Source organism: Lepidochelys kempii, chromosome 3 (assembly GCF_965140285.1).
Source record: "Lepidochelys kempii isolate rLepKem1 chromosome 3, rLepKem1.hap1, whole genome shotgun sequence".
NCBI classification, from domain to species: Eukaryota; Metazoa; Chordata; order Testudines; family Cheloniidae; genus Lepidochelys; species Lepidochelys kempii.
In genome coordinates, this window is record NC_136382.1 from 116,308,474 (window position 1) to 116,335,964 (window position 27,491).

At 41.4% G+C, this 27,491-nt stretch overlaps 1 protein-coding gene across 12 annotated transcripts in view; it reads right to left on the bottom strand.

The window, feature by feature from the left end:
* Window positions 1-9,832: 9,832 nt before the first annotated feature.
* The window catches only part of SYNE1 (spectrin repeat containing nuclear envelope protein 1), a 501,907-nt gene continuing 484,248 nt past the window's right edge, over window positions 9,833-27,491 (bottom strand). For 11 of the 12 annotated variants that reach the window (XM_073337684.2, XM_073337695.2, XM_073337685.2 and 8 more), the window contains 7 exons: window positions 26,794-27,005; window positions 25,303-25,503; window positions 24,606-24,734; window positions 23,831-24,043; window positions 22,438-22,530; window positions 20,591-20,649; window positions 9,833-10,939 (listed from right to left, as the gene is read on the bottom strand). In XM_073337684.2, coding sequence (XP_073193785.2) covers window positions 10,699-10,939; window positions 20,591-20,649; window positions 22,438-22,530; window positions 23,831-24,043; window positions 24,606-24,734; window positions 25,303-25,503; window positions 26,794-27,005 — 1,148 coding nt within the window. In that variant the 3' untranslated portion in view covers window positions 9,833-10,698. The remainder of the gene's footprint in view (window positions 10,940-20,590; window positions 20,650-22,437; window positions 22,531-23,830; window positions 24,044-24,605; window positions 24,735-25,302; window positions 25,504-26,793; window positions 27,006-27,491) is intronic. The other variant, XM_073337689.2, reaches the window with a different exon arrangement.

The window sequence follows — 27,491 nt, forward strand, 5'->3', positions numbered from 1 at the left end:
GCTGGTGAGTCTTGCCCACATGCTCAGGGTTTAGCTGATCACCATATTTGGGGTCAGGAAGGAAGTTTCCTCCAGGGCAGATTGGCAGAAGCCCTGGGTTTTTTTTGCCTTCCTCTGCATAGTGGGGCACGGGTCACTTGCTGGAGGATTCTCTGCACCTTGAAGTCTTTCAACCACGATTTGATGACTTCAATTGCTCAGACATAGGTCAGGGGTTTATTACAGGAGTGGGTGGGTGAGATTCCATGGCCTGCATTGTGCAGGAGGTCAGACCAGACGATCATAAGGGGCCCTTCTGACCGTAAAGTCTATGAGTCTATTAGGTCTCCCAAAGATTTACTGGGTGCCATGTAGCACCGCGGGGAACATGCCCACTTTGACTGGCACCACATCAATAATTTGATCTTTAGCTCTGCACCCCCCCCCCCAAAAAAAAACTTTTTGAAAAATGGCTATTTATTTTGAACTTTTATCTCTGCAGACCCGAGCGCAAATGACCACAATTTTGAGTCATTCAACCTACCTTGCATCCGCTGAAAACATACCAGATTTCAAAGGAAGTCAACGAAGCATGTCGATTTGAGAGGACCGTTAAACAGAACTTTAATGTGACAGGTTTCAGAGTAACAGCTGTGTTAGTCTGTATTCGCAAAAAGAAAAGGAGTACGTGTGGCACCTTAGAGACTAACCGATTTATTTGAGCATAAGCTTTCGTGAGCTACAGCTCACTGCATCCGATGAAGTGAGCTGTAGCTCACGAAAGCTCATGCTCAAATAAATTGGTTAGCCTCTAAGGTGCCACAAGTCCTCCTTTTCTTTTAATGTGACACAGTCTTAACTACCGGGGTGCTGCTGAGTCACTGCACTACAGTCGAACAGCAGGCTAGGGAGACTGCCACAGTACGTCATTCAGGTGTCCCATGGCCAGTTCTGAAATTGGGTTAGAACCACTCAGCTTAACTTTCCCGTCCTATTGCCCAGTCAGGCTCCCAAACAGTGACACAAACTTTACCGCAAATAGCTGTAGTGTATTAATCAGTGAAATAAATGGCAGTTTTGGCTTGCCAGAAGCTCTGAAAATCAGGCCCTGTAGATTTCACAAACTCAAAAGCAGCCACTAAGGGGTTTTTCCTTCAGAAGTACGCCAAAGTATCAGTGAGTATTGGCTGTGCTCATGGGATCTTGCAAAACCTTATGTGTTTGTCCCAGCCACTGGCCAACCTTTTAAGTGATGGAACAGACACCTCAGTGTAAGGCAAAAGTACATAGCTCTTCAGAGCACGGACTACCTCTTTGTTATATGTTTGCACTGTGCCTAGGACAATGGGCCCTCCTTGTAGGCACTGCCATATTATAAATAATAACAATAATTAATACAGCCCAATAGAAACTACCATGCCAGGGTTTCAATGGCATATTTACAGGTAGAGTAGCAGCCGTGTTAGTCGGTATTCTCAAAAAGAGAAGGAGTACTTGTGGCTCAAATAAATTTGTTAGTCTCTAAGGTGCCACAAGTACTCCTTTTCTAATGGCATATTTGATCATGGATACAGTTTCTGCAATCAACACTCTCTCTTTTCTACCTGGAGCCTGCCCCTTTTGGGAAGTGGAATCTAGTTCCCCTGGCCTGGTCTTTCCAGACTGATTAAGCCTAGATATTGTTTCAGTACGTAGGAGCTCCAAGCATTGTAGCTGTCCTTGTCCCAACTCCATCAAGACTGGCTTTTGCGTTTAGATGACAGTACTCCAGATGAGGCCATTCCAGTGCTGTATTGAAGCTATTTCCCATCCTTTCTAAAAATGATACCAAGAATCATATTTGGAAAGCCTCAAAATGCAAAGGGAGTTTTGCCCGAATGAGGACCAGCATCGGCATCCATCAGCCTATTTTCTGTTCCTAAGCCATTTTCCTCACAGTACCCTGGAAATCCTGAACCCACCAGTGTTTCTGAAAAAGATGTATTAGCAAAATAATGTATTTCCTCCACAAAATAATTTAAATTTAATCTGCCATTGTGCTGCTCAATCTTGCACCGTGGTGAAATCCATCTGCTAGTTCTCAGCGCCTTCACTGGTTTTAAGCCAAACAGGTTTGTCTATTTACTCTTGCACATAAAATAGTAAATTAAATAATTCAGACCCCTAGGATCTCCCACTATTCATTTCCCTCTGCTCTTTGGAGCAACCATGTAATATAATTCAGATCCCTATCTCTTAACTAGTTTTTAATCCATGACAGGCCTTTGACCCAGTCCCTGTGATTATTTATTTCCCTTTATTGCTTCTCAGCAACTTTATTTAAAGCTTTTTTGGCAAACCAAGTAGATTGTATTTGTCTGGTCACTGCTGTCTACGTCTTTATCATGAAGTATATTCAAATAATTAGAATATTATTAAGAGAGTCAGAGCTCTCCCTTTTGCGGCATGCTACCCCAAGGTCTGTATTTTCTATTACAATTAAAAACAATCAGTTTTATATTGCACCTTCCGTGGGGTTGAGGTCAACAACCAGCTGGTGTACACACTACTAGCTGGAGGGGGCAATAATGGGATAGTCTGTCAAAGTCACTGGCCTATGACAACCATGGAAACTCATGAATTGGAGGGATGGGGGAGGAGAAGCTCCATATTCAGAGGCTTGCATAGAAGACCCCTCGGAATTACACAGAAGTCAGATTTTTTTTTAATCTTAAAATCGTGAAGTCTACAGCCACTCGGAAGATTTGAACCGTGTTTGTACCAAATCCATAGGTCCAACCTCAGCTAGGCCATCTCTTGCTCCCTCTGGTCTTTCTTTCCATTGACCAGTTCCCTGAGTCAGGTGAAAAAAACCAACAGTTTGGATTTCACAATATCTCCATTCACCCTGCTTCCTGCCTCACTTCTAAGCACCATATTACTGACTTTCCATCTCACAGCAAGGGTCTAATGCTTGAAGTGTTTATTTCACACCCATGGCTCTGGCTTCATTATTTCCCACTTATCCTCAGAATCCTCCTACAAACACCAGCTAAATCCTGGGGAGTTATTGCTGTGGCGTGTCTCAAGTTACTGAGCTACCTCAAGCTCCATTAACCCTTTGGACACCAATTTGTTCTGAGATAACTAGCAGCTGGAACTAGGAGTGGATGGTCAGACATCTAGAACTAACTGGTCCAGGTATAGATGGGGGACAGGGGAGAGGAAGACAGACATTTACTCTCTCATTACTACAAGGAACCATTCCAGTCCCTTCATCCTGATATGCCCTGAACTCACCAACAAGTTCAGGGTTTCTAACCAGTAGTGGGGACAGGCTTTGTAGGACTGTCAGGCTGGGGTTGTATGTTGAGTGAGAACTGGCAGAGTAGCAGAGAGCACACGTTCGGGCAGCTGTCAGGTAGTTAGTTTTGTTGGGAAACGAAGCAAGGCTCTTTGGGGGATGGGTGCGAGGCATGAGGCTAAGAAGTCAGGCTTACGGCTGTCAGGAGTAAGTGCACACATGGGGGGTGAGTAGGAACAGTCATTTAATGTGACAACACGGCCAACCCCAAACGTTCAGAAGTCTGGAGTTGGCTGCCCACCCCTGAGATTGGATCGTGAGTTTTGGGCTGCCTTCCAATTTCCAATCCCCCTCGCCCACCCCATCTGGGTGACAGTTAAGCTATGTCCACACTACAGCTTATGTTGGTATAAGTTATGTCCCTCAGGGAATAAGCCACCCCCCTGAGCGATGTAAGTGTCACCCATGTGGACAGGGCTGTGTTGGTGGGAGAACGTCTGCCGCTGCCATAGCTACCACCTCTCATGGGGGCTGGAGTCATTAAGTTGAGCTCTCTCCCCTTGGCTTAGAGCATGTGCACTAGCCGTGCTGCAGCCGTAAAGCTCTGTCATGTAGCCTAGTATTGCCAACTCTCCCAAACCTATAAAAATGATATTGGCCTCATTCCAGGACCTCTGATTGGCTGCCTGATGGTGCAGAGCTTCTCCCTTCTCCCCCAAATTATAATTAACTAATTACACCCCCTAGCCCAGACATAATTATGGAGCTCCGCCCCCCCAGACATTTGCTCATTCCTCCAGCCCAGTAATTAATTATGCAACCCCACCACTGCCCACCCCCTACCTAAGCAATTAATTATGCACACTCCCCACCACAGCCCCACCTCTGCACCTACCAGAGCCCTAGGGGCTCCTCGCCGCCCTCTCCCCCTTCCCAGCACTGGTGTTACAGGGGCGGGGAGGGGGAAGGAGCAGAGCACAGACTGACCCATTGTTTGCAGGGAAGGAGGTGGTTCCTGCCTCCAGTCCTTTGAGAATGATGTCAGCTGCACCCTCTCCCCTCCCTGAAAACTCCTCTCAGCCTGTCGGGCTGGAAAGAGCCCTGTTGTGCCTCCTGGGGGAGCCCAGCCCCCAGGGCGGGAGGGGGAGGTGGGGAAGGCAAGCTGGAGTGGCTCCAGCAGGAGCTAAAGGTTTAGTCGCTGCAATGAGTTGGCAGCACTGCTTTCGCCCTCCTGCTCCCTTGGTGGGCTTGAGGTGGTGGGCCAGCAGGGGGCACCCAAGGCCTCTTACCCTGCAGACTGGGAAAGAAATTTGGCAGCATCCTGTTGTGGCTGAGATTTGGGGCGGGGAGGTGTAACTTGTCCCTTCGCTCCCCCCTACTGCCTCCAAACCAATCACAGGAGAGTACTCCTTCCCCGCGGCCCTCCTGCTCCCTCAGCCAGGGCCTAGGAAACGATGCAGCCCTGCAACGCCAGCGAGGGTCTGGTTTGTGGGCACTGTTCGTCCTATTATCCGGCCTGAATGGCCGCCAGAGTACCACGGCAATGGAGCCACGCACCAACGCCCGTAGGCACCGAAGGCACTTTTTCTCCCGCCTGCCCCACACGGCTTTGTTGCTATAGCAACTTCCTGCCGCACTCCGAGCTAAAACACAGAGAACAAGGAGAAAAGCAAAAGAGGACGGCAGGACACAGGGGCAGTAGGAACCCGCCTGCGATAAGAGGGCTCGCTCGAAGCGTCTGAGTGCCAAGCGTGAGGGTGTTGTAAGTGTAGCGGCGCGGGGAAAGGACAGGAGGAGATGAGAGAAGGCGGAGGGGAGTGGGGCTGAACTATGACGGGGAGACCAAGGAGCTTGAATATTATGTAGCAATGGAGAGGGACCCAGTAGTAGGATTTAAGGAGCAGAGAAGGGGTTGGGAGAAGGAAGATCATTTTATTTGCAACAGTTGAATTGATTGGAGGGGCGAGGTAGCAGGAGGCCAGAACGGTTGAGAGGGCAATAATGGAGGGGAGAGGCAATGAAGACACAGGCCAGCAATTTGACCATAGGGACAGAAAGGGCAGATTTTATATTAGCCTCTAAAGGCTTCAATCCTGTTGGTATCCCCATTGCACTGGTAGCGTACGGACACATAGGGCTAAATTTACAAAGGTACTTCTGTGTTGCAAGGCACCCTGCTGCCCAGGGGAATACTCAGTCCCGAGTTAGGTGCCCAGGCTCCTCATACAATGCAAAGGGAGAGATGGGTGCCTAAGGAAGGGATCCTCTGAAGCCAGCAAGCTGAGCAAGGAGCTGCCTAAGCTAGCCAGGAGTGAAATGCAGAGTTAAAGAACAGGGCTAAGCATCCAGATTCTCAAAGGTAGTTAGAAACCTAACTCTCATTGATCTGGGCCTTAGGCACCTGGCTGACAGAAGTCTCTCCCTCTGCTCAGGATTCTCAGCCATGAATCATCTCCCAAAGAGTTCCATGCTTAAGCCAGATCAGCCCTTTCTTAAGAACAAAAACAAACAAGAAAAAAGAAAAAAGAAAAGAAAAAAAACAGAGCAAGAGAAAGAGCCCCCACAGTAGGTGCTGGAACTCAGGGTGCTGGGGGTGCAGCCACACCCCTTAGTTTGAAGTGGTTTCCATCGCATACAGGGTTTACAGTTTGGTTCAATGGCCCTGAGATAGGATACCGAACTGCTCAGCATCATGAGGATTTAGGCAGCTTTGCACATGTCCACCAGCAGTGAATTCAGGCACCTCCAGGGTTAAGCGGCAGGGTTTTGAGGATCTCAGGGTGCCTAACAGTTGGATTTAGACACCTAAAGTAGATCTAGCCCATAACAAATAATGACAAATAATGGAGTAAGTGGAGCAATAAGGGATCAAACTGAGGTTGACATCACTTATTTTATTACAATTCTTTTAAAAAACTATTCCTTTGTACTAGGGCAGTTGATTAATCGCAATTAACTCACACAATTATCTAAAAAATAATTGCTATTAAAAATTAATCACCCAATCACAGTTTGACTCGCACTGTTAAACAATAGAATACCAAGTGAAATTTATTAAATATTTTTGGATATTTTTCTACATTTTCAAATATATTGATTTCTATTACAAAACACAATACAAAGTGTACAGTGCTCACTTTATATTATTTTTGTTTACTAATATTTGCTTTCTAAAAATGGTAAACATAAATAGTATTTTTCAGTTCACCTCATACTAGCACTGTTGTGCAATCTCTTTATTGTGAAAGTTCAACTTACAAATGTAGATTTTTTGTTGTTACATAACTGCACTCAAATACAAAACAATGTAAACCTTTAGAGCCTACAAGTCCACTCAGTCCTACTTCTTATTCAGCCAATCGCTAAGAAAAACAAGTTTGCTTACATTTATAGGACATAAGGTTGCCTGCTTATTATTTACAATGTCATCTGAAAATGAGAACAGGTGTTCACACTCTTGTAGCCAGCATTGCAAGGTATATTCTTGCCAGATATGCTAAACATTCTTATACCCGTTCATGCTTTGGCCATCATTCCAGAAAACATGCTTCAATGCTGATGACACTTGTTAAAAAAATAATCCATTAATTAAATTTGTGACTGAACTCTTTGGGGGGGGAATTGTATGTCCCCTGCTCTGTTTTACCCACATTCTGCCATATATTTCATGTTATAGCAGTCTTGGATGATGACCCAGCACATGTTGTTTGTTTTAAGAACACTTTCACTACAGATTTGACAAAATGCAAAGAAGATAACAATGTGAGATTTCTAAAGATAGCTATGGCACTTGCCTCAAAGTTTAAGAATTTGAAGTGCCTTCCAAAATCTGAGGGATGAGGTGTGGAGCACGCTTTCCGAAGTCTTAAAAGAGCAACACTCCAATGCAGAAACTACAGAACCTGAACCACCAAAAGAAAAGAAAATCAACCTTCTGCTGGTGCCATCTGACTCAGATGATGAAAATGAACATGCGTCGGCCTGCACTGCTTTGGATTGTTATTGAGCAGAATCTGTCATCAGCATGGAAGCATGTCCTCTGGAATGGTGGTTGAAGCATGAAGGGACATATGAATCTTTAGCATATTTGGCACATAAATATCTTGTGATGCCAGCTACAACAGTGCCGTGTGAATGCCTGTTCTCACTTTCGGGTGAAATTGTAAACAAGAAGCGGGCAGCATTCTCTTCTGAGCAATTGGCTGAACAAGAAGTAGGACTGAGTAGACGTGTAGGCTCTAAAGTTTTACATTGTTTTATTTTTGAATCCAGGTATTTTTTTACATAATTCTACATTTGTAAATTCAACTTTCATGATAAAGAGATGCTACTACAGAACTTGCAATGGGGGAATTGAAAAATATAATGTCTTTTTTTACAGTGCAAATATTTGTATTAAAAATAAATATAAAGTGAGCACTGTACACTTTGTATTCTGTGTTGTAATTGAAATAATTATATTTGCAAATGTAGAAAACGTCAAAAATATTTAAATAAATGGTATTCTATTATTGTTTAACAGCACGATTAATTGTGATTAATTTTTTTAATTGCTTGGCAGCCCTACTTTGTACCCTTCCTAATAGTTCCCCCCTCCCACCTTCCCTCCCTCTCCACGATAACCAGGATTGGCCAGTTTCCATTTCACCCCCTCTTCCCTCCACATTTCTGATTTTCTCTGTAGTCTACGCCCTCCCACCCGCATAGCCCAGGGGTTGGGAGTTAAAGGCCAGAGGAACCAATCAAGAGATGCCCTAAACATAGTGAAAAGTCACTGCAAACCAAGTCGTCTCTCTGAAGATACCGACACTTCTCCCCTCCTTGGAGGATGTGGGTAGGGAGGGCACTCCTGGAAGACCTCACTGTCCTTGCTGGCTTCTCCTCTACTGCAGTGGAAGGCTCAGCTCCAGCAGAAGATTTGACGGATAGAGGCTCCTGCATGGTCACCATACACCAGCCTGGCCCAAGTGGCCCCAGCATTCAGAGGTATTGTGGAGTAAGCAGTAAGAAAACTGAATGAGGACAGCCATGGACGAGAAGCTTGCAAATCTCAGGGACAGGGAGAATAGCAAAGCTGCAACTGGATGGGAAAGGCTGGTAAAAGGACAAGAAGTTCAGTTTTGAATGGAGAGTTTGTGCTAATGGTTGGAGATGCAGGAGGCAGATGTGACAGTCGGTAAAAGGGGTAGAGAGGCAAGTTTCTGAGCTGGCAAAACAAATGATAGTGAAAATCATGGGAGTGGAAAAGAGCCCACCTTGTTCTAAACATCTGTTCCACTTGAGAATGTGGGAGGTGATCATCTATCTACACCTGGAAGGCTAATTTAAAGCTTAATTTCTTACCTATTACCTCCTGTATAGGACTGTATAATCTTTTTCTCCCTCTAATTTTTAATTCATGTACATTAGAATGTACTGATCCCTAGGAAGTCATAGGTGAGGCTGTCTGTGTACTCTTCCTAGCACCCTTTTTGGTGAACTCCTTGAAGATAAAACTTTAATGCTGTTTATTAATTTCAGGCTGTGTGCTTGCTTTCAGATAACATTTGCTCGCTTCCTTGCCCGTGTTGCCATCTCGTGCTTCACAATCTCAGCTTTCCTTTTATAAAAGCTCTCTAATCCGTATGGCTGAAAAGAAACCTTAATCCACTGTATCCAATTCAGTGACATCTGCCCAAGAATCTGGAATAATTGCTGTGAGATTTATGAACTGCCCCACATGTTAACTCAAATGCCTACTGGTGATAATTTTAATGGCCTCAATAGCTCAGTTCTAATCAGTCTCAATTCAAACCATTGCTACCCAGAAAGGCAATCTCAAGAAGCATCAATAATGCAAGTAGTTTTGTTTTGTCCAGGCTCAGCAAAAACAGGACTTCTTTCTTTCTGCTTACACACTCCAGTCTATTCGCTCTTTAAATGAAAACATTTGTTCCTAAAATTAATGGGAAAATATACAGTATGCGTAATGGCTTTTTTTTAAAAAAAAACAGAAAAACTTATTAAACCAGAGATAACTTTAGGGCAACACTCTGCAATTTCTCAAACTTGAAAAGAATTTTGTTTTGGTTAAGTTATGACTCATAAGCTATGTGAAGTGCCTGCCGCTGATCAGAGAGTGAGTTTGCTGTAATGTTTCTCAGAAATTTATGAGTTTTCATTTTGTTCTGTTTTTCTGCTATTTATGCTTGTGTGTTGGGTATATTCCATGACAATACTTCAGCTATTGGTCAAGCATAAATATCAGTCTTAATGTCAGTCTATATCAAGCTGCTACGGAGAAGATTTAAATGTTTTCAACTCACAAAAAACAGTCTTCTTCAATGTTGACTGGTAATAATAATAACTGAAGTATGGGAAGCAGCGTATATACATATAAAACTAACAGTTTGGGAAACATGGACTGTAAGAAAGATTAGAAAAATCTGGAGTTTCCAAATGTTAATTCATAATTAAGCAGGCTTTTATATTCATCACTGATTCTACAACCGTACACTTTCCCATATCTCATACGGTTCTGCAGCAATTTTGCAAGATCTTCCCATTCCCACAGATTCCTTCTACAATTCATTATTACAGCATTTCCTTTTATTTTACGTTTTTTCTTTGATAATTGCAGCATATACATCGTCTTATAATTGTTTTTACCATACATTTCTCATTCTAAACTTACAGGTTTCTATAATTGTCATTAAAAAGCACGTAGACAAAATATTGTATGGTATCTATGATAAATGCAAATAAATCATTACCAACAAAACTTGGCTTAGCAAACTGTACATACATAAATAGGTTCCTTTTTATACTTGATATTCAATATTTTTTTTCTCATAAAACCTTCCAGGATCTTATTTATTACATCCATTTGTTTAAACCTTAAAAAAGTGCCTTTCAGATTTACAGCCTGTGCATCCAAAGAAAAGGTTAGAACACCATGCCCAAAACAAAAAACAAGGAAAAATAGTACATTGCCATACAAGCTCTTTAAAAATGTATGTTACAAAGTCTTTTAAATGTCCTTAGCACTGGTTCATTTGAATACTGTAAGATACTGATAGTATATTTAACAAAGATCAGCTAATAACTCATTCAGAGAAAAGGTTCTCTTGACAGTATAAAGTCCTTGGGCTATGCACAGCACAGGGCAGTGACCCAGATATAAAGTGGCCAGAAGATCCAGAATGTTGGAGAGAAAGAAAATTCCCTCACTTATTTCATAGCCTTCTTAGTGCCAGGGATGTGAGTTTTGAAAGGATATTACTCACGTAATGCATTACACATTTTGGTACGGATACATTATTAATTTAGTGCCAGCAGAATGATATGGGAACATTGGCTACAATAGATAGATAAAGCTGCCACGTTGAGTGCATTAACATTTGAAACAGGCCTATTTCCTGACATGCTTCTCCAACTTTAATAGCCGTTCTACTCCTTCATAAAGGAGGAGGGCCATTAGTATATCTTAACATGGGGTGGAAGGACCGGGCAAAATTATTCGATAGGGTACAGCTGTAATCCTCCTCAGTCATTGGTACAAGGCAGGCAAGACCAATCAAGAGCAGCAGAAGAAGCTGTAGTGGTAGAGCAGCTCTGAGGACTCTCAGGAAGAAGGACGGGTGCTGCTGAGCTGCCAGTGTCTCAGAATGGGAGGAATCTGAGCCACCTCTTATGGACCTGAGAAAAGAAATCAATACAGGATAAACAGAAGTCTTACCAAAATGGACACTGCTTTCTGGAATATAACAACTCTTCCCAGAGCATTCATTTTAATGTCAATACAAATTCTATACTTTTCCATGAGAAAAAATGAATGGATTGTACTCTCTAGACAAGACAAAATATATTCTATCATGTCAGCTGCTGACTCAATCAATATCTACACACAGTCTAGAAGGGAAACCATCCATTGCTTTAAGTGTCAACTGCATTTCCTTTTAGGAAGTATCATGATGAGTCATGCAACCAGAGCAATAATATGCCAGTGTTGGATTAGAGGGATCTCAGTCTCCACAGAGTACAGCATAGCTTCATTTTGCACTGAATCAGGAGTTAAAGTAACTGAACTTGAATGGACTTCTTACCCTTTCTGTGTAACTTATTTCCTTGCTGTCTTTCTATGAAAACGTATTACTAGCATGGTAGTCACAGCCTACTCTCAATATCTGATGGGGAGGTAGGCCTTGAGGTCAACATTTCCTGACCTGTACACCTGAAGTTAAGCATCTAAATCCATAGCAATTTTTTAATCAATGGGATATGTGGGAGCTCAGCACCCCTGAAAAACAAAAATCAGGTTATCAATTTAGATGCCTAATTTTAGGTACCCACATTTGAGAATTCTGACTGAAATTTTTAGCTTTTTCTGTAACACGGAAGTTCTTCTTTCTAGTACTGGATACAATTTGAATTCCATTTTGATACAAACCCATAATTGCTGGAACTAGAGGTGCTCCCGCACCCCGTTACTTGAAGCGGTTTCCATAATATTCAGGATTTACAGTTTGGTTTAATGGCTCTCAGCACCCCCACTATAAAAATTGTTCCAGCTCCTCTGCACAAACCTTCCCATTTTGTCCTCTTGACCCAACCTGTCAGAAACCTACTACATGTGTGACCAACCAAAAGGCTTCTTAGCAGTTAGATGGGTTGATAAAAGATAGCCTGAAGGTTAAGAAACCCAAACAGAATGATTTAGGTACACTATTTAGGTGGCATGGAAAGGTACTGTGTTTTGGCAAGTACTAAAATGCAGAGGAATTTAACGGTTCTCAAGCTATCTCCTAATACTGCAGCATACTTCAATCTTGTTTCAGTTCTCTTTATTATCAAGTGTCTATCTGATATGGAAAAATCAATGAGGAAAGGACTCCTCATTTTTGCTGATACAGACTAACATGGCTACCACTCTGAAACCTATCTGATATGGAAGTCTCACAGCAGTTTGATTACAGTTCAGTGAGAACACAATGGTGTACTGAGGTTAAGGAGGTGGAAAGACGTATGTAAAACAGCACAAAGGAAAACAAGACGCCATCGTCAGAATTACATTTGTCTTGATGACAATTTTGGTTACATAGCCACGAAATTATACCCTTTCCTGTACCTTCTGGATCACTGAAGTAACTAGTTCTCGAATTATTAATATTTTACTGGAGGACATCATTTGTTGTTACTAGCTCACTTATCTGCAGATGTCTTCCCAGGCTGAAGACTTAAAATGAAGCCAGGCAGCTTTTGGTTATGTTTAGTTGACTAATGGAGAGCTGAATATTCGGGCCCACTAAATGATTAACTTACTGGGATGATTAGGTCAAGAGGTCAAGATCAAAACAAAAGATTACACATTGCTTAAATCCACAGCATTGGAGCCAGAATGGAAAGCTGCTTATTCTTGCATCATGTAAGATCATATATTATATAGAACGCAATGAAAGGACATGGCACATTTAACAGCATCAGAGCATTCCATATTAAAGTTCAATTAGACCAGGCCTTCCACTGTCTAAGAATGCCAAAACAGAGAGTTAATGGGCTGAGGTAAGAACAAAAGGAACATGGAGTGCTTAATTATCTTCCAAGCATTTCACTGCAGAGTTTACATACTTACGTGGCTTTTTGCATAAAAACTATTGCTTACAACTCATCAACAGGTGCCACATTTTGTAGTGTCCACTTGTCATTGGAGTTAATGATCATGATGTGAAAAGTAGAGTCTTTTTTTTTAATAGTTACCCAGTGACCTGAACGTCACCTGAAAATGTCTCTGGGGCTACCAAGAGGGTCTCCAAGGGAATTTCCAAGAGACAGATCAAAGGAGTGGGCTTGTTCATCAACTAGTAATTTTCCCCTCTTCTCAAGACTATGGTAGCAGAAATGCACCATCACCGATTTTGTTTCTGTATTTCTTGAAAAACATAAAACCATGAAAAGTAAAAGGTGGTGGTGGAAAGTGTATGGAGGCTCTCGATGAAGAGCCTAGTTAATTCTCTGAAGAATTAATGCTGTTATTGGAAAAGTGCTCTGAAATATAGTAGTAGTAGAGCAGGGCTGTAAACATTAATGGGCTAATACTGTATGAAATGATCCAAGACGTGAATAATGAAACATTTGCCTCTGTAGGAAACTACTTCAAAGGGTCTGTTTTAAAATGTTCAAGTGCTATATTCCTTTGGCGACACAGCTGCTGTTTATCACACTTACTCATACCATAATGGACAAATTAATAGTGATGGAAAACTGGATACGCAGCTCAAAGTGTTTAATGAGGGTGGAAAGGGGTGATTAAATGGTAACATCTGCAACCAAAGACCTGCTGCGCTATTGAAGTAAATGGAAAACTTCCTATCAATTTCAGTGGGTGGGGATTGGGCCCAAATGCTATTACAATATATAACTTTGGGGGAAAGCGTAGTTTGTTTTTCTTGCCCATGCATTCCCTGCCTTCTCTTTCAGACTGCTCTGCCGTTTGTCACATTGACAGCTGCTCAGTTTGGACTGCAGTCAGACCACTTCACAATTGTTCTTTACTCCCTTAAACAGATACTAGTGACTAGATATTGTGGAAGGCGCAACTGCAAATCTGACCAACTGCATGTTTCCTAATGTCAAACCAAGTCATCTACACAAGAACTCTGATGACTTGACCTTAGGCTACAAAAAGCAGTCGAATTCCTCGCCCACGGAGTTTGCGAAGTCTGGAGAACTTGTCCTCTACTCTTGTCTCTCCTGAAAAGCTTAGCTGGTAGGCAGAAGTTAAATTATCATGCACGGTTACCAGAGGAGAAGGGGGAATTCTCATTTCGGCTCCTGTGTATCTCTTCACCTTACTGCTCAGTATGCAGCTAAATTAGCTGTTCTTTGCTACTGCGTGTTCTACATTGGCTACTCTGCCTCCCTCCTTCCCCCAAAGTTAGCTAGTTTACATTGTAAAGAAGATTAATATATCCATTTTACAGGTGGTTAAACAGGCAGTTTAACTGACAAACCCAAAGTCAGAGTGAGTGGCAGAACTGGGAACAGAACCATGGAGATCTGAGCCCAAATCTCCAGGTCTATTCAGTACACTACACTGCCTGCTATTATGCAGTTGAAACCAGTAAGAATCCTGTGGCCTGGTTTGGTTCAAGAATTAAAGGTGAGTTTATAAAGTTGCTCTTTGATTCGGGATGGAAGCGGGTGGTGGTGTTAGGAAGTGGGGACTGAATCAGTGGCGCCAGAACTTGAATAAACCTGCCCAAGAGAGACAATGTAAACGCACTGATGCAAATTGCACAATTATTTTTGTCTTTTTAACATTTTAATCACTTCAAAAAATCTGCAGGCATTGGTCCAGGTGTACATTTTCTGAAAGCTCTGTTAGGGGAAAATGCACTTTTGGCATTTGCTTCTCCTAATTAGCATGCAACAGCTGGTACTGCCTCGCAAAACAGATTCATGCCACAATGTAATTGTGGAGATTTGGGAGGATATCTTGGTAAATAGATATGGGTTATGTGACAAATCAACTGGATAAAGTAAATATGTTAACCTATTTGTTATGATAATGGAAAGGAAGAATGTCATCAAGCTTAATATAAAACCCCGCTGACCCTCAAATTTTTAAAGTAAGTAACTTTCCATTGCAAAATCCTATGGGATAAACATTTCTAATTTGTCTTTGGTTCTCCCTTACACTGTAGTCTATTAGGGTTTGCTGATCCAGTGCAAGATCAAACACAAAGTACTCTGATCAGAGGCATGTCAAAATATTAAAGAACACAGTGACAGCTTGTACTGCTTTATCAGTTAAAACCACATTACACATCAACCACAACCTGTCTGGCTTGCGCATTTGATTAAGTTTCCTATTCAGTAGTAACTCATTTGTATTCCACGCTTGTCTGAATGACAAATTGAATATTGTGTTGAACAGCTATGAGATGTGTTAATATACAGTGCTGAACAGAGCTGATCTGAGAGGTGCCGCACAGATGCCACTATTAGAATGTGGGCTGATCCCAAAGCTGCAAAGCGCTACTAGGACACACGCTGGGCCAGTCGCTCACCCCTACAACACAGAAGCCTTCCCAAAGGGGTGTGCGTGTGGCTGGGCATGTAGAGGGGAGCAGAGGAGCAGACACAACATACTCCTTTACTTCAGTGTTGCTAGTGCAAGCATGCTTATCGGCCTGATTTAAACTTTGTTCTTCAGATCGGTTCATAAAAGACCTATGCGTAGCTGTTAATGGTCATAGATTAAGTTTCCGATCCCCCCCAACCCCCTTCTATAAGAAACAGAATGCCAAGCCTTATACTGACTGGAGGTAGAAAAATTCTCCCTGAATCTCCATTTGAGAGAAGAACAGAGAACTGGGGTCACATGTATAAGTATACAACACTTATTCTGTATGTTATTTTACTGTTTTTTTCAACCAAGCAATCTACTTTCTTGGAAGCATTGGAAGACTAAATGTTCTACCTACCATACATCACTTGGATTTTGATTGTGAACTGGTACAGCTACAAAGTCATGAACTGAATCTCTATAAAAAGAACAGAAGTACTTGTGGCACCTTAGCAACTAACAAATTTATTAGAGCATAAGCTTTGGTGGGCTACAGCCCACTTCATCGGATGCATAGAAATGAACATATAGTAAGAAGATATAGAGAAGGTGGAAGTTGCCATACAAACTGTAAGAGGCTAATTAATTAAGATGAGCTATCATCAACAGGAGAAAAAAACTTTTGTAGTGATAATCAAGATGGTCCATTTAAACAGTTGACAAGAAGGTGTGAGGATACTTAACTTAGGGAAATAGATTCAATATTTGTAATGACCCAGCCACTCCCAGTCTCTATTCAAACCCAAGTTAATGGAATCTAGTTTGCATATTAATTCAAGCTCAGCAGTTTCTCACTGAAGTCTGTTTTTGAAGGTTTTCTGTTGCAAAATTGCCACCCTTAAATCTTTTAGGGAGTGGCCAGAGAGGTTGAAGTGGTCTTCTACCGGTTTTTGAATGTGATGATTCCTGATGTCAGATTTGTGTCGGTTTATTCTTTTGCGTAGAGACTGTCTGGCACTGAATTTAGCCGTATGGAACAGAAATCCATCAACTTCATGAAAAAACTCGTACAGATACAGACAGACATCATCTTCCCTTCCAAATGCAAACAGATGGACATCATACCAAAAGGACTAAAAGGTAAAACATCCATTACAATCTACATATCACACAGACTATGCTGAGAGATTGTGTCACACACTCTCAAAGAAACTGTGAAACCACCTGATCAACATCTATACAGCAAACAGGGTAAGATTAAGAATGAGCTCTCAAAACTGGATACTCTCATAAAAAAAAACAACCTTCCACACAAAATTCCTCATGGATAGATTTTACAAAAACTAGACAAGCCATTTACAACACAAACTTTGTTTCTCTACAAAGGAAAAAGGACACTAAACTATCTAAACTGCTACATGCCACAAGAAACCACAACAGTAGTTCCCTTAACTCACCCAACAATATTATTAATCTTTCCAGCTGTACTCTTAGCCCGGCAGAAGAGTCTATCCTATCTCGGGGCCTCTTCTTTTGTCACTCCAGGCCCACGAACATGATACAGTTCTCCGGTGACCTAGAATCCTACTTTCGACATCTCCGACTCAAAGAATATTTCCAACACACCTCTGAACCACATACTAACCCACAGAATCCTTCCTATCAATACTACAATAAGAAGGATTCTGCGTGGACTCCTCCTGAAGGTCGAAACAACAGACTGGACTTCTACATAAAGTGCTTCCGCCGACTTCCCCAGGCTGAAATTGTGGAAAAGCAGCATCACTTGCCCCATAACCTCAGCCGTGCGGAACACAATGCCATCAACAGCCTCAGGAACAACTCTGACATCATAATCAAAAAGGCTGACAAAGGAGGTGCTGTCATCATCATGAATAGGTTGTAATATGAACAAGAGGCCGCTAGGCAGCTCAACTCCACATTCTACAGGCCATTATCCTCTGATCCCATTGAGGATTACCAAAAGAAACTACATCATCTTCTCAAGAAACTCCCTGAAAAAGCACAGGAACAGATCTGTGCGGACACATGCCTAGAACCCTGGGGTATTCTATTTGCTACCCAAGATCCATAAACCTGGAAATCCTGGACGCCCCATCATCTCAGGCATTGGCACCCTAATAGCAGGATTGTCTGGCTATGTGGACTCTCTCCTCAGGCCCTACGTTACCAGCACTCCCAGCTACCTTCGAGACACCACTGACTTCCTGAGGAAACTACAATCCATCGGTGATCTTCCAGAAAACACCCTCCTGGCCACTATGGATGTAGAAGCCCTCTACATCAACATTCCACACAAAGAGGGACTACAAGCCGTCAGGAATGGTATCCCTGAGAATGTCACGGCAAACCTGGTGACTGAACTTTGTGACTTTATCCTCACCCACAACTATTTCACATTTGGGGACAATGTATACCTTCAAATCAGCGGCACTGCTATGGGTACCCGCGTGGCCGCACAGTATGCCAACATTTTTATGGCTGACTTAGAACAATGCTTCCTTAGCTCTTGGCCCCTAATGCCCCTACTCTACTTGCGCTACATTGATGACATCTTCATCATGTGGACCCATGGAAAAGAAGCCCTTGAGGAATTCCACCATGATTTCAACTATTTCCATGCCACCATCAACCTCTGCCTAGACCAATCCACACAAGCGGTCCATTTCCTGGACACTACTGTGCTAATAAGCGATGGTCACATCACCACCACCCTATACCGGAAACCTACTAACTGCTATACTTACCTATATGCCTCCAGCTTCCATCCAGGACACACCACACGATCCATTGTCTACAGCCAAGCTCTACAATACAACTGCATTTGCTCCAATCCCTCAGACAGAGACATACACCTACAAGATCTCTATCAAGTGTTCTTACAACTACAATACCCATCTGCTGAAGTGAAAAAACAGATTGACAGAGCCAGAAGAGTACCCAGAAGTCACCTACTACAGGACAGGCCCAACAAAGAAAATAACGCCACTAGCCGTCACCTTCAGCCCCCAACTAAAACCTCCCCAGCGCATCATCAAAGATTTACAACCTCTCCTGAAAAATGATCCCTCACTCTCACAGATCTTGGGAGACGGGCCAGTCCTCGCTTACAGACAGCCCCCCCAACCTGAAGCAAATACTCTCCAGCAACCACACAACAAAAACACTAACCCAGGAACCTATCCTTGCAACAAAGCCCGATGCCAACTCTGTCCACATATTTATTCAAGTGACACCATCATAGGACCTAATCACATTAGCCACACCATCAGGGGCTCATTCACCTGCACATCTACCAATGTGATATATGCCATCATGTGCCAGCAATGCCCCTCTGCCATGTACACTGGCCAAACCGGACAGTTTCTACGCAAAAGAATAAATTGACACAAATCTGACATCAGGAATCATCACATTCAAAAACCAGTAGGAGAACACTTCAACCTCTCTGGCCACTCCGTAAAAGATTTAAGGGTGGCAATTTTGCAACAGAAAGCTTCAAAAACAGACTCCAACGAGAAACTGCTGAGCTTGAATTAATATGCAAACTAGATACCATTAACTTGGGTTTGAACAGAGACTGGGAGTGGCTGGGTCATTACACATATCGAATCTATTTCCCTAAATTAAGTATCCTCACACCTTCTTGTCAGCTGTCTGAATGGGCCATCTTGATTATCACTACAAAAGTTTTTTTTTCTTGCTGATAATAGCTCATCTTAATTAATTAGCTTCTTACAGTTTGTATAGCAACTTCCACCTTCTCTGTATGTATATATCTATCTTCTTACTTATGTTCCATTCTATGCATCCGATGAAGTGGGCTGTAGCCCACAAAAGCTTATGCTCTAATAAATCTGCTAGTCTCTAAAGTGCCACAAGTACTCCTGTTCTTTTTGCAGATACCGACAAACATGGCTGCTACTTTGAAATGAATCTCTACACACATTTAAACATGGCAAATAATTTGGATATTGACTAGTTCTAAATTCTAGCAGTTTTTGCTCCTCCCCCGCACCAATATTTCACGCTATTCCATTGTTGAACAAAAGCCTGGTTTGTCTTTATGGAATAAAAGTCATCAAGTACAAAGTTCATTCAAGGTTTTTTTGAATTCCTGACCATTGCTCAATCACTGTATAAATCTATTTTGGCCTGGCTTCAAACCTAAAATGTCTTGCATTTGAACAGGAACTATTTTAATGAATTTCAATTTTACTACATAGATGACACAGAAAGTGTAAGTTTGATTACAGTTCCATATATATTTTCACCCCCTCTACTCCCCATCCCCGCCGCATAATTTTAAATTCTTGTTGCCACTCACTAGATGCTGGAATGGGACAAGGGCCTGTACCTTATACTGTTTACATGTTTGTTTTGCTTTTTTAAAAAAAAATTGTTTATTCGATAGGGCGAAGTGATCTGATCAGCGAAAGAGTGAAGGGACACACACATCACACCAACAACAGAGAATGCAGAAGCACTGTTAGCCGCAGAGATGACAGATTGCTGGAGACAAGGTGGAAAGCAAAAAGCTGCAGCTGCAAGTCTGCTCTCTAGTGTTCATCCAGAAATGGGGCAGCACTGCTCCTAGAGTGATACATGGATGCAAGCACTTGTCAAGTGTCACATTAATGTCAGTGTGTTTTATCTGCAAAGAAGTTCTATGATTGCAGAGAGAAAAGATGCTACCAATTTTTAGGATGAAAATTCTCAAATTCTGACTTTTCATTCTGAATGATGAGAACTGAAAACCCACAAACTGAACAAAATATTAACAAAAATTTAAAAAAAAAAGAGAGGATGTTAGTGTGTTTTCTCCAGATTTGTGGGTTTTACAAATTCTAAAATATTGTATTGGTCTAATACCTGCTTTAATTTAATATCTAGAAATAAAGAGGATGATAAAAAGTCTTTGCCATGAACCTCATGGTGTATCTGCTGATCAGGTCTTAATGTAACAAGCAATATTATGAATGTAAACAAACACCCATGTGATCAAATAAATAAAATAAATTTAAATGATGCTAATGGGAAGCAAAAGCTGTATATTCAAGAATGACCCAATATTTCTATTTACAGATATTTTGGTTGTAATAACTGAATCCTGCTTACAAAGGAACTTTGCACTTGAAATGGTTAATTCCTGTCCCTTTGACAGATTAAGTGTGGAGACACACTTAATGTACATCATGGGCAATTTCCATCATCCTCTTGGAATTCTAGAGCAGAGTGTGGAAACCAGGAGAATAAGGTACCTGCTATGTGGACTGCTGACAGAGGGTCCAGGCTGAGACACACTACATTTGCCTCGTGGCTGTTTGCAATGAACAGGGGGTAAAGAAAGAAGAATGTTCAGTCCAGGCAAATAAAGACAAGCTACTGATGAAATCAAATTAAAAGTGCAGCAAAGGAAACATAAAATCAAATGAAGTGACCAATACCCATGAACCAAGGAAACTGGCTTTTCTTCTGCTCCCAGTGGAATATGAAAATGCTTTGAACAGACAAAAGGAACTTGACAGAATGTTTTAATCATTAAAATGATACATACTAGGCTTGGTACAAAAAAAAAAAAAGAGTTAAAACTTTTTAGCTCAAGTAATTTGTTACATGAGATAAGAATTAATTCGTCTTATTGAAAGGGATACACTTAAGTGTATTTATATTTAATTGTGGCTAATTAAAAATTATATTCCAAAAGTCACCTTTAAAAAGTCTGGCTTTCCTCTTTCCACCCATAATTTTGAGGGCCAAATAACTGTGGGTGCATTACTGCACTGGCAATTATTTCCTAGCACAATTAATGTAGCTTAGACGGTTAACAAGCTTAAAGTCTCTGGATGTTAGGCAATTATTATTACAAATATAGTACTGGTGATGTGCTTGGCATTAGAATTCTAAGAGACATCAATTTTTGTTTCAAAATTACAGATGCAAAAAGGGAGGCCCTCAGGAGTCTTGCATCTTACACTGTACATTATGGACAAAAATGAAGAAAATAATGTATGTAAACCACAGTATTGTATTAGACATGAACAAATACAGATTAAAAGGTTAATATGAGGCATACTACATTTCTACCAATTCTTTAGCCAAAGTTTGCTATAGTAAATTACTTTATCACTTTCTGCAGTGTGCAGGAATCTTCTAGTTTATGGTATCATGACTTTTATTAGTAATTTTGTAAAAAGTAGCTAATAAAATGTGAAATTAATGACTCCAGAAATAAAATTATCATGTTTCATGTTGTTCTCAACCTTTTTGAAAAGCCAGTATTCCTTTACATTCTCAAACTCGGATCTGAAGCAAACTAGTGAATGTAGCAAAATCAATTTCAAGAGACCACAAAGTTCATCAGGACAGAACTCAGATGTTTTATAAAAAGTGCAAATGAAAAACTGATAGTTAAGAACTAAGGAAAACTGAATAATAATTAAAATAAATCAACCAAAAGAACTGTAAAGAAAGACAAAAATTCCAGTTCCATACAGGGATCAAAGTGTGGAGAAGTAGAGTGCAGCATGGCATGGTGCATTTCTTGTATTGTGTTCTAGTGGTGACAACATGCATCATTAGAGCTGTTGACACAACCATTGATCAGGTTCTGTTCCAGTGTTCCTGCCAATACCTTATAAACTTTCTATGCAGCCTCTCATCCAGAGTCTCAATAAAATTCTGGCTCCAGCTACAGTTTTAATTGATCATGAAAAGAAAGTTTTATTGAGGTTCTTGACAAAGTAGCTCTGCAGAGGATGCCAGGTAGAAAGCAGAGGGATTGGCTGCAACTGTGCTGGGACAAGACCAGACCTTGGGATGCTGCCATTGCTTGAACAGAATACAAGAGAGTGTGTGTGCCATACCACAAAACTCCATCCACACTTTGAGCCCAGATTTTATACAGAGCATTTTCTAATTCTGATTTCATGCAGGGAGAGAGATGCAGCAGGGTTGGGGAAGCAGCTTTGTTTGAGGGGAATTCTTGGTTTGTGCCCTTTTCTTTCCTATCAGGGAGAAGGTGTAGACCTCTCAGCTGACTCCAGCTACTGTAAATATCTGGTGCTCCCGCCCAAGAGGTGATAGAATGTATCTGGCATGAAATTACCGTTCTCTGTCTGCTTGGTGTGCTTCTTCCAGATACAGGACTGAGGGATCCTGAAGTGTCCAGTTCATCAGCTGAGGACCATGAAGACAAATCCTAAAGTTCAGAATCATAAGAGATTAGAAGAACATAAGTAATCTGCCAAGGAAACCACACTCAGAAAAAGGGGATTAAATCCTTGGTTTTAGAGAAGTGCTTTGCACTACTGATCCTTGAACTATGACAAAGGGAGGTTTAAATTTACACAAATCTGTAGGATTAAATCACTATAAATTACACATTAGGATCTGAAGAGAAAGACAGGCAAATGAATACGCTGCCAGAAATAACATTTAACTGCCCAAGGTAAGGCAAAGGCAGTACCAAGAAAACGACGGCTCTTTATTGGTTTTTAGAAGGTAAAGAGGTGCTGTGTACTCAGTGAAAATTCCCACTGGAATCCCAGACATCGTTTTATACAGAGAGAGACAGACAGACAGACAGACAGACACACTGGCCAGACTGAAAACAGATCACATTTTTCATACTTTGTACTAATTCAGGTTTTGAGGACTACAAGAGGAGGGACTGAGAACAATGGAGAGTGTTAAAGTCTTCTATCTGACTGGGGCATGTACAATGAAGACACAAGCATAACATTCCCCTTGCCCACACTCTCATCTGCAAGATAACTTGTGCTGCTATGGAGTACACTTCCAAAGCTAAGAAAACACAAACGAACAGGGTCTTTGTTAGCACACTAGAGAATTTATTTCAAGCTTTTTCATTGGTTTGCCAATAGGAAAGTAGATGCTGTTTACTCTGTGGAAATAATGTACATGCCACAGGTTCAGATACTGCAGCTACAGTAGCTACCCCATGTACTTTGCCAGTTGACTGAATCAGTGGCAGCAAAGTAGGCAGCCAAGGCTGGAAGTTGAACCCAGAAAAATTCAGACAGGAAATAAGGTGCCAATTTTTAACAGTGAGGATAATTCAACGACTGGAACAGTTTACCCAGGGTCATGCTGGATTTACTATCACTGGCAATTGTAAAGCAAGATAGGGTGTTCTTCTAAAAGATTTGCTCCAGCAATGTTTTTTTTTTTTTTTACGGGGGGGCAGGAATGTTCTCTGGCCTATGGAACACAGGAGGTCAGACAAGATGACCACAGTGGTCCTGTCTGGCCTTGGAATTTATGAATTGCTGTCTCAGAGACAGGAAAGTATTGGACAGTAGAAATTACGAAGGACATTTCATAATGGGTTCATACCACTTAGACAGGCATCACAGTCCCAAGCAACAAAATAAGGGTCAGTGGTGTATTTTACAGCTGATCACCTGAAAAAGGTCAGTGTGATTACAAAATTAGCCCTCAATGAGTGGTAAAGGAGAGAACACAATAGGACGATTTACCAGCTGACTGCTTGAAATGTCTAAGATTTTCTCTAGGTCCTTGATGTGATGTGTGACCTCTTTCAGTAGGAGCTTGAGTCTGTTTCCAATGACATGGACCTTCTCTTTAGCTTCCAGGCAGTCCTTGCCTTCAGCATTGACCAGCAGTTGGCAGGACATATCTTGGAGTGACACCACTTTCAGCTGAGACTCTAGCAACTCGCGTCTGATTTGCTATTGCAAAGCCAAAGAATCACATTTTCTACTTAAATATTATGAAACATGCGAAAGAGAATGCTAGAACTTCCACAAAAACAATAAAACAGACAGATGGCAGTGACTTCGGTTTCCAAGACAATCACAATAGACTCACTGAAAAAAGCTCCACTAGCCCTAAAATCCTGGCAGGCTATAATGAAGAAAGGTGATAAATGCCTGGCAATTTCTTCTAAACCTCATATCATGAGCAGTAGACTTTTTTTTAGAGTTCCCGTCTAGCCCAGCAAGTTGCAATTAAAAATAGCCTTTCCAAAATAACAACCCCAAACTGAAAAAAACAAACCAACAGCCAATAAGGTAATTAGACCGATGCTTTGTATGTTAAACCAAATGTTTTTAACCACCAATTTCACTACTCCCTCTACCCATACTAAAGAGAATCCCGGACCTGCTTAGTACCACATGGTTAAGTATACTGTATACCTCACAGACCAATCACTAACCTCCAAAACTACCTTCTCTCTGCTTGTCAATTTTTTTTGAAGGCTTTAAACATTCCAGGCATTTATGATCCTACCATTAGAAGTCTGTGATGATCCTGTAGAGTGTTCAAGTCTTGGTTTGGATTAATAGGCAAGATCTCATTTTTTCTTCTATCAATGTTCTCCAACCAAAGTAGCAAACCGTGGCTCATTTCATGGAAATCCTACAAGAGACATGAGAGCGCTTAAGAGAACCCTGAATTATGCTGAGGTTTTCTGCCACATTGCTATTTCCCACAACAGATTTGACTGGCTATATTCTTATATTACTATAGATTACAAGCCTATATTAGTATACTATATTACAGTATTATTGCAAATACTCGATGGGTCTGATACCCCTGCCACTGCATGAATACTGTTCTGCTCTGGTAATGATTTATACCCACTTTGCATTTGCTTTGCTTAGGTGTGAATGCTAGCATACAGAATATGGTTGTGGAGAATCATCTTTTAACTTTACTTCAGTTTAGAACACCTGGAACATGGACTTAGAACACATGCTTCAGGTAACGCACAGAGATCTTTCAAGAGCCAGCCTTCACAAACTGCATTTTAGTTTGCATATGTGGGCAGCATTAGGTTTGATCTTTCAGATTAGGAAGCTGTGAAGAAAATTATATCTCTGATATGTGTATGAGTGTAAGCTGATTATTTAAAATGAATCCCATCAGCTCTAGAATTCCTCATTATGTCCAAGAAGGGAACGAGACCCTGCATACCAATACAGACCTGACACTGCATTAGCGCATCCTGCAGTGAGCAACGCCATTCTTCAATCATACTGCATACACGTTCCCAGTGCATGTTCATCTGAGATAGGCGCTCCTGCAGCTTCTTGCTTTCTTCGCTATCAGATTGAGTGAATTCGGAGCTGCACAGGTTGATGGACAGGATGATAGCTTTGCGGTTATCAACAGCTTTCTGCAACTCCTGGATGACAGGAGAATGGAGTGAAAAACACCCAAAACTTAATTTATAGTAAGTGTGCTACAGACTTTTAGAAGAATCAAGTGTAGTGGTTGCCATTAAAGAGCAATTATTTGCTGTACGGTAATGCAAGTGTCTTTTATCTTACCAGGTTCTCTTTTTACTTAGGACAGGAAATATCTGTGGTAATACTGCAAATGTTCACTCTAACATCCACTATTTTATGTTCACAATAAAACTTAGTATAAGTCAGTTAAACTTTTAAGATTTAAAACCCTGTTGTCATGGCTGAATTTTAAAGATCAGAAGAACTGGCTTGTGTTTCGAATGTCTGAAAGGAAGCCTATTTATGCAAAGGCTGGAGCAAATATGAGATACAGGGGAAAATTGTGGTGTAGCTCCTGACAAATGCTTGACAACACTAAAGCTTCTGCCTCACAGTTATATTGAAAATTATGTTGGCTTTTTTATGTTTATCATCTTGAGATCACTGTCCATATTATTCTTTTATTTTAAAGGAGAAGAAGAGGATTCTTATGGAAGAGTCCATTTTCTCCCTAGTTTACAGCCTCTTCCCCAGGTCCTAATAATGCCCCATATCACAGTGACTTTCATATCAATGAGAGCAGCTGGACTGGATTCCATCTAAAACACATTAATGCAGCCCCTGAATTGACTAGAGGGGTCACTGAAAACAGCACTCTCCCTCTCCCCCAATACTCCAGGTGCTGAACCTGCTGCCTTCACAGTGGCTCTGACGTCGTTCTCGCCCAGGGTAGGAGACACTTGATCTAGCAGCTGAAGCTGGGTTGGGAGAATGGTAGCACAGTTCACCCAGCTTAGGACCCCTAGGAGGGCACAATGTCAGGACCCAGAGAAAGAAGAGATTGTAACTAACAGAAAAATAGGAGCGTACCATTTCTTTTAAAAACAGCTGGTTTTTGCCATGAGCTAGGGTAGGACAGATTTTAATTGATTTAATTTGGCCTTTTCTAAGCTTCATTAATTCAGCTGACTTCTGCAATTCTGGAAATGTAGCTTGCATATAAAAAGGTTTCCAACATTTATTTGGAATTTCAGGAAAATGGTGGTGGTTTATTTTTCTGCAAATAAGTGATTTCTCAAGCCATTTTTCCAGTTCCTCACCCCAATCGTTAGTCACATTCTCCTGTGCAGGGAATGCAGAAAGTGAATACCAAATAGCAACTGTATCTCATGAATGGAGTCCAATTCACATGTTGCATGGTAGGCCATTACTGAGGCAACGGACGGAAAATGGAGATAAAACCTTACTTTCAGTTTTTTAATTCGGAGCTCAATGGTTTGTATGTCAGTGCTGAGATCAAGATGACAGAGTTTCTCTAGCTCCTCTTCAGTCTCCACTAACCAAACCCAAACGTTGTTCAGGTCAGAGTTGAACTGCTGCCACTGCTGAAGGTTCTGTTTCATTCTCAGTTCCTTGCTTAGAGCTTGGGCCTGGATTAACTCCCAGCGATCGATCACACCTGCCAAAGCAGAGACATAATACAATAAAAACAAAGGCATATTCATAATATGCACAATTACATCCATGTTTACTCAGTATACATCAGCCTAAACAAAACATTATCACACACAACTTTAACTTTAGACAACACTGAGTATGTGGCTTTACATAGCAAAAGATGGACCAGCTGATCTAAAAAGTTTTCAACTCTCACTTCTATGGCTTTATGCAATTAAATATTTAGCCCACTGTGTGATATACAAGGGTGTCAGAAAATAAAACTATCCATCTATATTTGCACGCACACTTATACCTATCTATATTATAGCACTTATGTTTACAAAGCTCTTTGCAGACATTAGTTAATCTTCACAACAGCCCCGAGAGGTAGGCAATTGTATTATTACCCCCCTTTTACAGTTGGGGACACTGAGGCAAGAGACTAAATGGCTTACTCAAGGCTACATAGCAAATCCATGCCAAAGCCAGGATTAGAACTCAGGAG